At 38.6% G+C, this 15,809-nt stretch overlaps 1 protein-coding gene across 3 annotated transcripts in view; it reads right to left on the minus strand.

The window, feature by feature from the left end:
• Nucleotides 1-15,809, minus strand: part of ARHGAP24 (Rho GTPase activating protein 24) — a 415,611-nt gene that overhangs the window by 49,024 nt on the left and 350,778 nt on the right. For 2 of the 3 annotated variants that reach the window (XM_065877441.1, XM_065877439.1), the window contains one exon: nucleotides 1,805-2,012. In XM_065877441.1, the coding sequence (XP_065733513.1) occupies nucleotides 1,805-2,012 (208 nt within the window). Of the gene's footprint in view, nucleotides 1-1,804; nucleotides 2,013-13,394; nucleotides 13,507-15,809 lie in introns of those variants that run through there. The other variant, XM_065877440.1, reaches the window with a different exon arrangement.

Here is a 15,809-nt window from a genome sequence, read left to right on the forward strand (position 1 = left end):
TCTAATTTTGGAACAAAAAATTACATTTCTCCTAGATAAACCATTGTTTATATCTTGCGGACAGGCCTGAACTATGGAGCTGCGAATCTTTTTTTTTTTTTTTCAAAGTATAGAATAAGACATGTGGCTCCCCAACCAAAAATATATCTGCATTTTTGAAATTTGTTCTCTGACCCTAGTTTTGAATTCATTTCTTTACCACCACATTTAATTTTTCTCTCTCAGAGGGAATTTATGAATCTTCATAAACTGTGACACTTTTTGTAAAAAGGTGGCATTTTGATCAATTAATTTATCCTGTCTAATTTTTCTACTTATTATCTAATCAGCATTTTCCCAAAATTTTAATAAGTGAATAACATTTTATTATATTATATTAACCACAGTCTATTGCTAGAGATAATAGATTGGAGTTCATTCTTCACTATTATGGAAATTGTAATAAGCAACTTTGCGCTTCATTTTTTTCCACATATCTAATTTTTTTCTAGGATTGGACTTGCCTGCTTAAAGGGTCTTGAAATACATTACCAAATTTCTTTTTTTTTTTTTTTTTTTTTCCAAATTTCTTTAGAAAGACTATGATGATCTGTACTCTCACCATCAGGGCACGTACCTCAACACACCTTGCCAGCATGATTGTATCACTGTTCGGGGTTTTGTTAATGTGACCAGTAAAGGGGCATCAAATGAGCTACCATGAATTTTTTGGATTGGAACAAGCCCATACTCTCAATGATGCTTCCTTTATCTCATATCATGTATTCAAGAGTCTTCTTGTCTATCTGTCCTGTAGATCTGTCTATCCACACGATAATTCTATACTTTCAAAGAGAAATACTACTTAAGCAGGCAATTTGCAAGTATCAAAACTATTCTTATCCACAAGTCCAATACTGAGAATCTCTCCTGAAAAAATATTCCAAAAATAGAAAATATTTATATCAATGTGTACTCACTACAACATTACTTGTAATAGTAATAAAGTCACGACTTAAATGTCCAAATTTATTGACGCAATTATGAACAATATACCTATAGAGTGAAATAGTTATTAAAAATTATGCTTACAGAGGTTGCCAATGATCAGATGTTAAGTTAGAATATGCTGGAATAAAAGGGCATTTTTCAACTCTTGATATGAAAAAAACCCTGCTACAAATGTTGAGTTAATAATATTAGGATAAATGACTATATTTTTCTACTGAATTAAAAAAATTGAACAGGAGGAGGTAATTTACAAAATATTATCAGTGTTCAACTCAGTTAGTGGAGTTATGGATGCTTTATGCATTCTTCTCTGCAACTTCCATTATTTCCTGAATTTCACCATACTATATACTTCTCCTTGTTTCTTTGCAAATCTATTTTAGATTAAGATGGAGCTATATATTTAAAAATATAATGTTTTTAATTACATTGCCAATATCCCAATCTCTGTTTATCAACACTTTTAATATCCCTTAGCTGAAAGAATTCAAAGAAACATCAAACAAGAGAAGACTCCTATTCTGAAAATTTACTTTTCCAATGTAAAAGTTTAATACAGTTTTAATTTAGGGCCAAAGGAAAAGAATAAATAATAATGCTTTAAGGTGGGGGGGTAGTATGGCAGAGAAAGACATCTAAAGTATCAAATTTTTGACTCTGTAACTTAAAAACAATCCATCTTTGTGAGGCCATATAATCCATCTTCTAAACTGTTACAACATCAATTAAGATTATGTCATCTCAGTTTACTGCAACCTTTTGGTTGAGGTTGAGTGTCTCAGTGAAGGATGGTTAGTGAAAACTTGAAATCTACCTGTCAAAGGATGGCTTCTCTCCACAGTCAAAGGCATCCTGCAGCTCCTTGACAAGGTTAGCCTGGCCCGGCAGTCGGAAGAGACCCTCTTCCTTCAGCCCCCTTTGTCGGATAAAGTCCACGCACTGCTCCACCAACATTGGAGCCAGACGGTGTCCGTATCTCTTCTCATAACGGACAGTATCTTCCAGTTTCTGGCCAAAAATGCCTGGAGAAATAAAGGATCACAATGAATTTGAGAAATTCATCTTTTCTCACTTTGTTTGCTTTCTTTTAAAACTCAATGTAAAGGAAAAACAAATATTGGAATGCTAGCAAGCATTTCACGTCTGGTACTTAACATTATTACAGAATTAAATTCATTATGTACAATTCTTCAAATGAAAAGGGTTTACCTTGTGCTGTCCTTTCCCCCTGTATTCCATATTTAGCCCAAAACTGAAATGGAAATACGGAGTTTGAGATATCCACTTTGAAATAAGAAATATTGCAATAAACATAATTTCAGTTTTGGGTTTTCTTTTATTTTTTACTTTTGGGAAAAAACATATCCAAAAACTTAAAAACAGAAATATTCTGTAGATAATAGTCAAATTCTACTTCTGTTACAAGTGTAAATTTATGTCCAACTTTCATTTAGTTTAAATATTATTCATGTCTCTGTTCACCCTTTTTTTTCAATCAAGAGATGATGCCATGATTATAATCAAAGGAATAAAACCATGAAAAGAAATGCAGAATTTTTATCCATATAAAATATTTCAGATAGTGTTGGCTCTTTAAAATATTAAACTATTAATTTATTGGAAAGAGAAGTATTGGAAATACGAAGCAGTGCATACTAAAAGTGAGGAGACAGGGTCATGGTGGTTTGTCCTAACAGGGAGGCAATTCTAGGCACATTGCCTAAAATTGTCAGCACATGGGAGTAATAAAAATCAAAACAATTTTGATCAGTTTTATCAATGATTTTTAATGATTTTTAATTACCTACAAATGATACATTTCTTGGTGCATGCATTTGGTACCCCACTGATTAAGAAACAGTGCCTCGGGGCTTCCCTGGTGGCGCAGTGGTTGAGAGTCCGGCTGCCGATGCAGGGGGCACGGGTTCGTGCCCCGGTCCGGGAAGATCCCACATGCCGCAGAGCGGCTGGGCCCGTGAGCCATGGTCACTGAGCCTGCGCGTCCGGAGCCTGTGCTCCGCCACGGGAGAGGCCACAACAGTGAGACGCCCACGTACTCCGCAAAAAAAAAAAAAAGAACAATGCCTCTAAAATATATTATTATCAGTTGGTAGTTTGGAAAAATGATCAACCAATGAGAAAAGAGGGAGAAAAAGAGCCAAAGCAAATGTGATTCCAATGTTTCCAGATGGGATGGCTTTAATGATCTTATGATTTTCATAAAAGGGGAAGAAAAATGAGTGTCCCATGTTGAAACTATGTAAGACTCCAGAATGTTTGGGGAATATTTCAAAAACATCAGGTTCAGAATTTAACAGTAAGAACATATGCTTTATCTCCCTATATGTAAAATAATTTATGTATGGATTCAGTAATTCAAAACCATCACATTCCAAGCAATAAACACTTGCTATGAAAGAGAATATTCTTAGCCTAAGTAGAAACAATAACACAACAACAAACCAAACTATTGTACACCTGGTATCAAATCTGGCACTAATGGTATCCATATATTCCTTCTAGGAAAAAAGATTGAGTTACCTGTTATTAATAGTCAAATGCATATAAAACAGAATTAGAAATTAGCTTAGTTTGTAGACTTTGGAACAAGCAGTTTCTCTATAACGGCGTGTTAAACATTTTCCCCTAACTCAACAGATATTCACACCCCTATTTTCTCTTGTTATTTTTATTTTCGTGGCTGGAAAATTAAATACTTCTCCTACTTCCCAAGAGTCTTCTGCAGTCTCTAGGAAGACTTGTTTATCTTGATGAAAGAGAAAGATATAGCTGGAATTGCCAATCATGACTTTTTCCATCTTGAACTTGGACATGCTACCTGTGACTAACAGTCATCTTTTGACCATTAGGCAACAGCCACGAGGGAAAGACTGAAAGATTCATAGAGACAACGGGGCTGAAATCACTGAACCGCTGACCCAATACCAGCAGCAACTCCTTGGAGATTTTTTTTCAATGTGAGAAAAATAAGCCCCTCTATAAGTCACCATTCACTGGGTTTTCGGTTATTTGCAACAATACTCATTTCTGTATGAAGTGGTGATAATGATTTTGAAGCTTTTCTAGTATTTTAATAACAAAGCTTGAAAATTGGTTATGAATGAAGAATACCATATTTTTTCCCCTGAAGTTCTTTGATGCTTATTTGCCTGGGATGTTTGGTTCTATCCTGTCAAAATTGAGGAGATAGCCTTTCAGAGGCACTTATAAATTATATTAAAACATAATGTTGGGCTTCCCTTGTGGCGCAGTGGTTGAGAGTCCGCCTGCTGATGCAAGGGACGCGGGTTCGTGCCCCGGTCCGAGAAGATCCCGCATGCCGTAGAGCGGCTGGGCCTGTGAGCCATGGCCGCTGAGCCTGCCCGTCCGGAGCCTGTGCTCAGCAACGGGAGAGGCCACAACAGTGAGAGGCCCGTGTACCGCAAAAAAAACCAAAAACCAAAAAACATAATGTTAACATTTGGGAATAAATCTTACATATCTGATTTTTCACTTATTCTTTTGGACTGATACATTACATAAGGTTTCTCCCTAAATCCAGCAGAAAATCTACTAAAGATGTTCCAGTTCAACCTCTATGAGCGCTACAAATGAGAACCAAACTTCCAAGATTTGGTTTTATGCAGTAATGAAAAACAAACATTCTTTTCTTAAAACTCTCAGGATTTCTTTTTTCCCCAAAACTCAAGGATGTGATAAAGGACACAGTAATTTTTGCTTTAGATGGGCACTCCGTTTTTTTTTTTCTCCCCTTGTTACATATAGGCTTGCCTATATGATAAGAATTTTTTTAACAGGTATAGTAAGAAACTAAAAGCCAAAAGCCCTAACATCCTTTCATGTATTAGGTACCTAATATGCACTAAGTCCTTGACATATATTCTCTTGTTTCCATAATAAATATACAAGGTAGCTATTTTATACCTTAGGAAATTGGGCTCAGAGATATTAAATAAATCACCTAAGGTTAGTTACACAGCACCAAGTGGCAGAATAGAAGTCCATATCCAGATTTAGTCAGGCTTAAAAATCTTTGCTTGTTCCTGAATACCTGTCCTCTTCCACTTTATTTAATCCCAATTATTATGTGTCCTCATTTCCCAGTAATTTAAAATATTAATACATTCAAAAAGTGAAGAAAATAGCATATCTTTTTTGTGCTCTAAAAAATGGTAATAGTTAGGATGTATTTATGTACGCCAGGCATGGGTACTAGAAGTTTACCTGCATTTTTCTCATCTAAAACTCTCAGCATTCTATGAGGTGGGTGCCACCATTTTACTGAGGACGAGATGGAAGTATAGAGCGATTAAGTAACTTGCTAAATGTCACAGGGCTGGTAAAAGATGTTGCCAGGATTTGATCAAGGCTGTTGAATTTCAGAGCCTCTGTTTGTGTATTACACAATACTGCCTAGTGGGTATAATGGCTGAAAATTGAGTTACAGAGGAAGAAACACGTCTCTTACTAGTTTTCTGGCCTCAATTCCTGTCATCACACTAGAAGTGGTGATTTCTGTTGAGAAAATGGCAAATTTGGAGGGAAGTCGTGAAAAAAAAAGGAGAAGGAAAAAACTCAGCATCTTGCGCAACAAAATGATTTCTTTAATATAAAGAGCTATGCCTATTTAGCAACAGAATATGTAAAAGAATTTTAAAAATGTAGACAGTATGTACACATACTTAGAAATTCCTGTGGGAAAAATAGTAATTTTCTGCTGTTTATCTGGTCTTGCAAAGAATTAGGTAATGATTAGATGTATACTTCCCATTCTGTAGCATTGGAAATAGAATGTCCCAAACATCTCTGACTTACAAAGGTAGATGGTGAGTTAACTTCCTGTGTGAGAATGTTTTTTTGTACAGAAAGGTAGGGGGGAATTCTTTTTTAAAAGCTGCTTTAGTTAGAATTTTCTTTGAGGGAGCAGTGAAACTTCCAATTTTAAAATTAACAAAAAAGCACAAGGTCATGATCTATCCCCAGCTAGCAGCATGGAGAAAAGGACACATTGATTAGTAGATTATTAACAAGAATATTCCCTGTGGTGTGAATCTTGTAAATAGTTCCAGCTATGTCCATTTAAATTCTCAGAGAGGTTTCACATTCCCTAACAAAACCATCCTTGGAATTTCTGCATATTTCCCCTGGAAGTACATTGATGGTGTCAAGAAGCATCACTCAGGACGTGACTTTCCACTAGGCTGAGAAAGTAAATCGCACAGGTAATTTTATTATATCTGTGGGAGGCTGTTTCAATTGGAGGGAGAGACAGGAGAGAGAAAAAAATATAAAGAAAATCTAAATATCTTCAGGATTTGTGAGGTTTCTCCTTTATGTGTGATTTATATACTCAATAGCTAGAGGCAGCCTGTGATGTTATTCAGTATGATCTAAAAAATATACTCAAATTCTACCCATCCTAAAAGATAAATAAATACACACTAAACATCTTTGTACTCTCTGTGCCTTGTCCCTTTATTCACTCTGCTCCTTGATTCCCAACTAAGTATAACTCTGGCTCCATTTCATCACTTTCTGTCTTCTTGTCAATCTGTTACAATGTGGCCTCTGACACCATCATTCCACTAAAAGAGCTTTTTCTATAATTACCAATAACTACCTAGTTGCCAAATCACTGACAGCCAAATTTATTTTTTGCATTACTTTATGGCTCACTCCCTTTAAATCTATCAATCTCACTCTTCTTCCTGACACTTCTCACACCTTACGTAATTCTTTCCTTCAAGAATACTCTTTTCAATCTTGATCCTCAATATTTCTTAAATGACTTTTATAGAGCTGGGTTCCCAAACCAGGCAAGTGCTGCCACAGTGATCTTCATCATATTTAAATCAGATTATGCCTCTCTTTTGCTTCATTTCTTCCCATGGTGCCCCCTGGCCAACCAAACTCTTTTTCATGAAGTACAAATTCTCCACAATCTGATCTCTGCCTCTTCATCCACTATTCAAAGTACAAATGTTTAGGTAGCACCCTTTCTGTGCCAGGCACTGTGCCATATCCATGCTCATTACTGCTGCTTCCTCACAAACAACATACTCAATAACTATACTGAACTATTTGTTGTTTTCTATATGTATTATGACTTATTACATCTTCACGTCTCCTTCTAGAAAGTAGGTCCTGATGTCATGAGCCAGCCTAGGAAAACTTATCCTGCAAGATTCAACTCGCATCATCTCCCGTGTTAAGTCCTTAGTAACATTCCCTCACCCCCATCCCAGACACAAAATTTGCTATTTTCTTCTTTGCTTTCTTAACATATTGCTTTGTAATTGTTTATTTAAATGCCTACCCATACTGGACTAGTCCCTCACCAGTCAAAAAAGATTGTACTTTCACAATTATTATAATAAAATGATTATTTTACATTTATTATTATTGTTATAAATGATATTGGATAACAATTTATACTGTATATTTATCCTATAAACTTAAAGGAGGTTTAGGTAAATTTCCAAAAGTACTGCAGACATAAGGACTGAACTGGGAACATGAAAGACTCCAAGGCTCATACTCCGTCTACCATAGTGTCACGGTCTGAATGTTTGTGTCCCTTCCAAACTCCTATGTTGAAAATCTAATGCCTATGGTAATGGTTTTAGGAGGTAGGGACTTTGAGAGGTGATTAGGTCATGAGGGCAGGGCCCTCATGAGTGGGATTAGTATCTTCATAAAAGGGACCCCAGAGAGCTCTCTCACTCCTTCCCTTTCAGCCGCTTGGGAATACAACAAGAAGTAGACAGTCTGCAACCCAGAAGAGGGCTCTCACCAGATCCCAACCATGCTGGCCTGATCTCAGTCTTTCAACCTCCAGAACCATGAGAAATAAATTCCTGTTGTTTAGAAGCTACCCAGTCTGTGGCATTTTGTTATAGCAGACTGAATGGATTAAGACACATAGGTAAACTCTCTTGCTCCCTGGAACTTAACACCAAAGTGGGTAAGGATTGAGTGTTCCATAAACATTTGTAGAATTAATGCATGCATTAAAATAAAATGCTTCATCTCCTCAATTAGAGGAAATAAATGACTAACTCCAAGGTAAAATGAAACTTATCAAGACTTCTCAGGTTGTGGCACTGATTCCTATAAAAACGTGAAAACAAAAAAGTCTTTGATTTGTTGATGAAAAAGGCAGAAGTTAGATAACTTCTCGGTTACTACTTAAATTTTCTATTATCAGTTATTTTTCAGAGTTCCCTGTCCCTTCCGTGCCATAGATTACATGCTAAGTCATATAGAGAATTTGCTTTTACTTATCCTTCTGCTTACTACAACCCTGCTAACAGAATAAGTCACGGTGTCACCAGGATTGTAATAATATTCAATTAAAAATGAACATTTGCCCATGGTAAATGGACAAATAAAAATAAAAGATATCCAATTTAGTAAAGAACTAAGAAACAAAGACAGCCAAAGCTTACTTCAGTCTGTTACTAGCACTTTCTAAGCAGCCAACAAATCTTCTATGGATAGAAAACTTAATTCAAGAAGCTCAGAATCTATAATAACCAATGAATATATGGTAAAATCTTGACTCTCCGTAGTCAGACTGGAGAAAAATAAAGGCTTGAAAAAAATAAGCAAGTGTAATAATGTGATAATAGTGACCCAATAGCATTGGTCTTAGACCAGCAGAGTAATTATACTCACCATTTACATCCAGGTACCAAGCCATGCAATTTACATGTATTTTCTTATTTGACACTCACAAATATTCTGCAAGGACATCTCCCTTCTACAAATAGACTCAGAGATGCTAGGTGACTTGAAGTCACATATCTAGAAAGTGGTAGATCTGGGGTGTAAACACAGGTGTATATGACTCTAAAAGTCTTCCTTTTCCACTATGTTATGTTAATTCAATTCAGACATTTTTTTCCCATAGGGATGCTGACTACTCTTTTAGGATCATGTAAGAGAAAATGTCTTTCCATAAACTTCCAAAGACTCAATTTGATTTCATGTAGTTCAGATGAATCACTGCCTTTCCAGATGAGTCCATGGTGAGTCCTTTATTAATAAACTCCTCAGACTTCATATATAATTTGTTGTAGTGTTTATTACAGATTAATTACTTATTTTATATGTTTCTTTATCTTCAAGGAATCTGTGAACTCATAGATTCCAGGAAACTTGTTTTGTTTGCCTTTTCATCCCCAAAATCACTTGGTAGATGCTCTGTAAAACTTTGACATGTGAATTAATGAGCTACTCATTTATAGCACCATTTAAAATTATATGGATTTGGATAGTAGCATTCTGTTGGACAAATCAATTTTGATAAATGTGACTACAACATATACAACATTAACTTTTTTATGCTTTAAGGTTAACCATCACTTAATGTACTAACATTTTCACTTATAAACATACCATCTGCATATACAGGGAAAAATAGGTTCTGAGGACAGATCAGAATACTTTAAATTACTTTAAAGAAAATGCTGGTGTTATCCACCACCTCTGTAAAGATATTCTATTTTAATTCACTACTGTCTCTGAACTAGCAGAAAAAGATAGGTAATAATACTATACATCACCAGCCTGCAATAGATCTTGAATCCTGGATTGAATAGACCTATTGCCATTTTTAACTTTGAGAAGAAATGAACAAATACAAATATATATTTCTTATCACAAATGTGCATAAAAGCACTTGAAAATAGCTATGAAGATAAGGTGACCAGGTGGCGGCATATAAGAAATATAGGGGCTATAGAGTAAAGAGTATAACAGGTGAACAGAGAAGCCTTGATGAAGAAATGAGAGCCAACAATGACTTGAAGACAGTGTAGAGTGTGGACAGACTGCAGAGGAGAGAGAGCATCACTGCAGAGGGGGCACTGAACAGAGCAAAGAGGTGTTACAGGAGATGGGTTCAGGGAGGAAGAGGGGATAGTCTGGGGAATTGGAAATAGTTGGAATTACTTAGAAGCCCTTGACAGTTGCATGAAACGGGACATCCTCTTGGGAGCAATAGGGACTCATGAAAAATTTCTAAGCCGTGGAACATTGCTTGTTAGTACTGTTTCAGGAATACCAACTGGACGATGCTTTACAAATGAACTGTGCTGCAGGAATTTGTGAACAATGTTGGTGAAAAGAGGTGAGGATGGATGCTGTCTTGAAGAGCCACTTCTAAAGTCAAAGTACCTTGTGTGCATAAAGCCATAAAGGCACAGACAACTAAGGTGATGGAAATAGAAATGGAGCTGAAAGTATATAAAGAAGGAAGAAGCAATGGAGCATGACCACTAAGTTACTGTCTAGGGGGGAAAAAAAAGCACTGGGGAATTAATGATTCTTTATCTCCAAGAAGAGCATGACTCAGGAAAAAGACAAGATAAAGTTAGGGTTTAAAATTTTACTTTAGTATGTTCTGTGATCACAACAATCTTAAACCAGCCAGACCATTCTGACTAGAAATTAACACTGACATCAGGACCCAAAGTGTTCCAAGTAATCAAAGGATTGATTAGGCTCTGTATAGTACATATTAGTCTTATGGAGGTAAAAAATATATAGTTTCAAAGGGTAAAGAACACATTGTAATCTTTATCTCACCAGAACATAAATCCAAAGCACCACTCTCCCCAGGGTCCTGCCTAATAGATGGTTCACAGTGCCTAGATTTTTAAAACCACTGAGAAAACATGTCCGGAGACCTTTATTAGTAGCTAAACAAAGAAACAGAGGGCAGTAAAGGACAGAAGAGGTCTGTAAGAGAAAGGAACTCAGAGCAGTGAGTTCCAAACAGGCACAGCATGCAAGCTGCAATCCCACCAGGCCTCTGGAAACTTTAACTGAGCTCCCCTCTTCATTCTGAGGGCCATTCTGAAGTGCTGAGCTGCCTCTTCTGTCAGCCAACAGTAGTAAAAAACGTTTTAAATGTGGATCAGGAAAAGCAGACGTATTACCATTTTGCACTTCTTGGTGCTTTTCCATGCTTCCTGCACCCTCCCTTTTGCTTTCATTGAAAGGACTTCAGTGGATGCTCTCCAACAGGCTTGGGAGAGGAACTCAGAAATCCCTGTCCACTTCTGGAACTCCTGGAGCACCCAGGGGATTAAACAAAGCACTCTCGACAAACGACACTCTCTTCTTAAGGTAGCATGGTTTGGGAACCCGGGATTGAAAGAAAAGTTCATTCTTTTCAGTGCAGGACCTTGAATAAAGATCTAACACCCTGGGCTTCACACCGCCGCTGAAAACAACGGCTAGTGTGGCACAGAAACAGCCTCGCAGCCCAGCCTCAGCCTGGCGTCTTCCTTCCCAGAGCCTCACTGCCTAACTGTGGTTGAGCAGGGAGAGGGAACTTAACACAGCTGAATGCCCCCTGCACCTCCTCTCCTTTACGGTTCTGACAGTAACCAGAATGCAACTTTGTAAAATAAAAATCTGTTAATCCTTGACTCAAATGCTGAACATTCTTCAGATTACTAAGACTTTGCAGAGGCAAGGACAATAGTTTAAAAATAGCCCACAGGAGATGATAGATGGAAGCTGTTCCCCACTCTCTGGTTGCCATTTGCCAGCCCATGGAAATTTTCTTCTTCTTCTTCTTTTTTTTTTTTTCAGCACTGCCTTCCCTCATTGATATTTAAGGAGAGAGGGAAGAGGACGTAACGAACAGCAGTGTTAGCCAGGGTTTTCAAAGACATGCTATATTCCAATATGGGAGGAGAGAAGGTGGAAAACGTAAAAAACACTTTGCTCTGCATTTCGAAGATAAATTAATTGTCCCCAGAACATTTCATGTTACAAATGAGCAGAAATAACCTAGAAAAGTAGACCTTCTCTACATGTTTGGATAAACCCAATTTAGTTGCTGAGTGGTGGGAGAACCAGAAGAGGGGATGTCCTTTAAGCAATTAATCCCTAGCCTTTTTCAGTTTCTCTCATTGCCAATTTCTCTATGAATGATGCAATCTTACAGTAACCATGAAATCTCTAAAAATCTATAAAACATGAGAAACATATCTCTCATTTAATTATCTTTGTGGATGAGAGAGGAATATAAAGTAACACCTGAATTCCTTGCTTATAATATATGATAACTCCTTGCTTATAATATATAATAATGATCATAGCCAGATATTAACTGCTCAAAGGAAAAGACTCAGAAGGAGCAAGGTTTAGTTTTAAAAAGTTTCCACTATATCTTGCTTTAAATATACGGTTTTTCTTCTCTTCTATTTTTTGTTGATTACTAGATAGAGAATGTTGATTAATAGGTGGCAAATTAAAGAAAAAAGGGAGAAAGAACAACCTTAGATGGGACTCAAGTCAGCTCCTGATTAAGTTATTAGGTTACAGTACATGACTTTAAAATTATAATTACCTAGTTCCAATTTAAATAATCATTTGATTTAATTATTCCCATTTTAAAACAAAAGGCCATTTTAAAGTATGTTGATACAGAAACATTTTATAGAAATACTTCATTTTACCTATGTTGTACCCTTTAACTCCCCCTACACAAATCAATTCTGAAATACTTAGTTTCTTTCTTTTTTTTTTTGCGGTACGCGGGCCTCTCACTGTTGTGGCCTCTCCCGTTGCAGAGCACAGGCTCCGGACACGCAGGCTCAGCGACCATGGCTCACAGGCACAGCCGCTCCGCGGCAGGTGGAATCTTCCCAGACCGGGACACGAACCCGTGTCCCCTGCATCGGCAGGCGGACTCTCAACCACTGCGCCACCAGGGAAGCCCTGAAATACTTAGTTTCTTTTATTGATCCTAAGCTTATATTTTCCCACCCCTTGTTCCTGATCCTTCATATCTTTGCCCTCTCCCAGTGCCACCTTATGATATATTTGGAAAGCCAAGGTGACTCCTATTTCTTATCAGTGTTAATCAATATGGTTCAAAGCCTCCTGAAAAGGGGTCACTACAGATAATCCGATTATTACAATTTTCTCAGTAGGGGAGGAGAGGCAAGCGCAGGCAGCCAGAACCAAACCGATGTGATGGGAGCGCTGAACGGGGACTTGAGAGGGACTCAGTTCAAGGCGGGAACAGCATGGCTGCTTGATTTGAGTCTGGGAACAGCCCAAGGTAGTCTCGGCCCCTCCCTTTGGCATGGTCCGGCCAGCTTGTTTGTTCTCCAGCAGTCAAGGTGATCCCTTTAGGATCACCGTTCTTTAAGCCCCGCCCACCTGGCCCATTCACAGGCAGTAATAAACAGATCAATAGGAACCTCGAGAAATAAGTATAGACAAGCAAAACCACACATAAACCATTCTCGTACAGTTTTAAGCTCTTGGCTTCCAAACTCCCACTTTATCTGAGCGTAAACTGACCTTAAAGCATCAGAAAGATATTTTAAAAGGACATGAACATATTATGTACCTACCTTTCCGAAAACTAAAACACCGTTTAATTCTTCTGTATGTAGTTTTAGGAATGAAAGGAGTAGACGCCAAGGCACCTGAGGGGCGCCCCCCAGTACTTCCGTCTTCAGGCATCATACAGCCCCCAAATTCTGAACCCGTTTCTGGCTCCCTTTAAAACCTGTCTCTCTGTGATATCGGGATCCCACAGCTACTCCTTCTCATGTTTGTTTATTTGTTGAAGTGCTGTTTCCTAGAACTTGAAGATTTTGATCATCCAGGTCCTGAATCAGGGATAAGTTACCACCTCTCATTTACTTCTTTTTGGCAAAAAAGTTCCTTTTTTCTTGCCTAATCCCGGGAGTTTTTGAGGTTTTTTTAATTACTTTTTTTTCTGCAGACATTCCAAAATGTCACAGTAAAAAGAACCACAGCAAGCAAGCGGCACCTCCCATTCCAACAGCAGACTTTTCTTTCTTTTTTTTTTTTTTTTTTTTTTTTTTTATTAAGAACTGTCTTCTCTGCTGGAACTGGGGGGACTGAGATTCTCTGGAAAGGTCAGCAAATAGCCGTGAGCAGGGGAAAGAGGAACAATGACCAAAAGGCCTCTGAGGGATATTTCAGTACTGTCCTTGCTGGCTCCTTTTATCTGAGCAAAAGGGGAGGCAGATAATGGCACCTTCTCCAGAAAGCATTTCGGTGCATGACAGATTCTTTTCAAAGAACTCCCCTGTTCCTTTTATAGCACCCCTCAGCCTTTGATGCTCTCTGCGGGCTTCTCCCTTCGGTCTTCAAACTCCCGGGGCTCCCGAGGGAATCGCCAAGTCAGAACAGTCCAGTGCCCGTTCCGGGAGAGGCTCCTCCTCGGATCCGTGTAGGAAGCAGCTCTGCAGGGAGTTTCTCCCCCGCTAGTCCAGTTCCTGCTCCCCTTTTCTCAAAGAGAGCTGGGCGGGAGCTGGCAGGGCTGCAGCTGCCTCGTCACCACGCTGTGGCTGCGGCTGCCTTCAGTGCCCGCCGGTCACATGCAGCAGGTGCAGTCACAACAGTGTGAGGGGAGCAGGGAGAGTGCCCCGCGGCCGCCTGAACCCCTTGTTTCTTCCTTTGCCTTTACAGTGACTCCCTTGCCGGCTCTGGTCTTGTACATACCTTTACAGCTGGCTGCCTCAGTCCCTCCAGAAACCAAACAGCCCCAAACCAGCCCCGAGGGGGTCAACTTTTTGCCCCTTCCTTTCTGCATTTATTCTCTTCCTATACAAGACTTTTTTTTTCAGATACTTTGCAACTGAATCTATTTGTGAGTGCTGATGTAAATGTGCATATCGTTAAAACATATGTGTGTGAAATAGAAAACTGTTCAAAATTTAGCAGCAAAGATTCTGCAGGCATAACCACAAAACAAGTTAACTCATATGTGTGTGTGTTTATACATTTTTATACATATGTATTTGTCTGGCTATGGCTTTCGAACCAATCCTGCTTTCATCTTCTCCCCTGATCGTGCATGCACCCGCTGCACCCCAGCCCCTATGTCTACCAACACCCTTGGTCCCAGTCACTGAACAATTTACTCACTGGGTTAATCATTCATCCACCTGGCTGTTCCATGAGCACATTTGGAATGCTAGTGCTTTAACCCCAACTGACCCCTAAGGCCTCTGGGTACCTTCCTAGCTATTTAGCAGGAGCATTATAAAAGCTGTGAAGAGTATTAAAAAGATACTCCCTTTAGAAACATCATTACTCTGACTAGCATGCCCAGATAGGTAAAATTTTGTCACTGAGGGAATCATTATTATTTCTGCCCCATGGTTCGACCATTGTTTTTGCTTTCTGTGTCACAGCAGGCTGCTAGGAAAATAAGGAACTGTGAAGTATAACTCAGTCCCACCAAGACAGTGGCAGCGCTGGACAAGAGGCACCTTGGCCCACTGAAAACATCACTTCTCTGAGCACTGGTATGGAGGGAACACATGTGATCGCAGGACTTTGGAGTTGGAATGAATCTTAGTTAAAAGAGTTTTGTCCAACGTTATTTCACAAGTGAGGAACCTAAAGGTGAGGGGGTAATATCACTTACCACAGATCACACAGTGGTCTGTGTCAGGGGCAAGACCACACAGCTTCTTAATTAACCACTGCTTGCCCATGTGCTAATTACTCATCATGAGGATTATTCACATTCAGTATTTTTACTGCCTTGGTAAGTCTCTGACTCAACTCTTTTCATAAGGAGACAGAAATATACAGGAAGGACCTGATTTTGTTAGCAGCTAAAGTTAGGCTATGCCCTCAGATCTAATGAACAATTAATGAATTTTCACCCTCCCCAGATCCCGGACTGGGTACTTCCATATACACTGCCTCAAAAACAATCCAACAGAAGCCCAGTGAAAAAGACAAGAATAACCCAAACAAACAAAAACAGAACCCTAAACGTT

Source organism: Phocoena phocoena, chromosome 5, assembly GCF_963924675.1.
Source record: "Phocoena phocoena chromosome 5, mPhoPho1.1, whole genome shotgun sequence".
Taxonomy (NCBI): domain Eukaryota; kingdom Metazoa; phylum Chordata; class Mammalia; order Artiodactyla; family Phocoenidae; genus Phocoena; species Phocoena phocoena.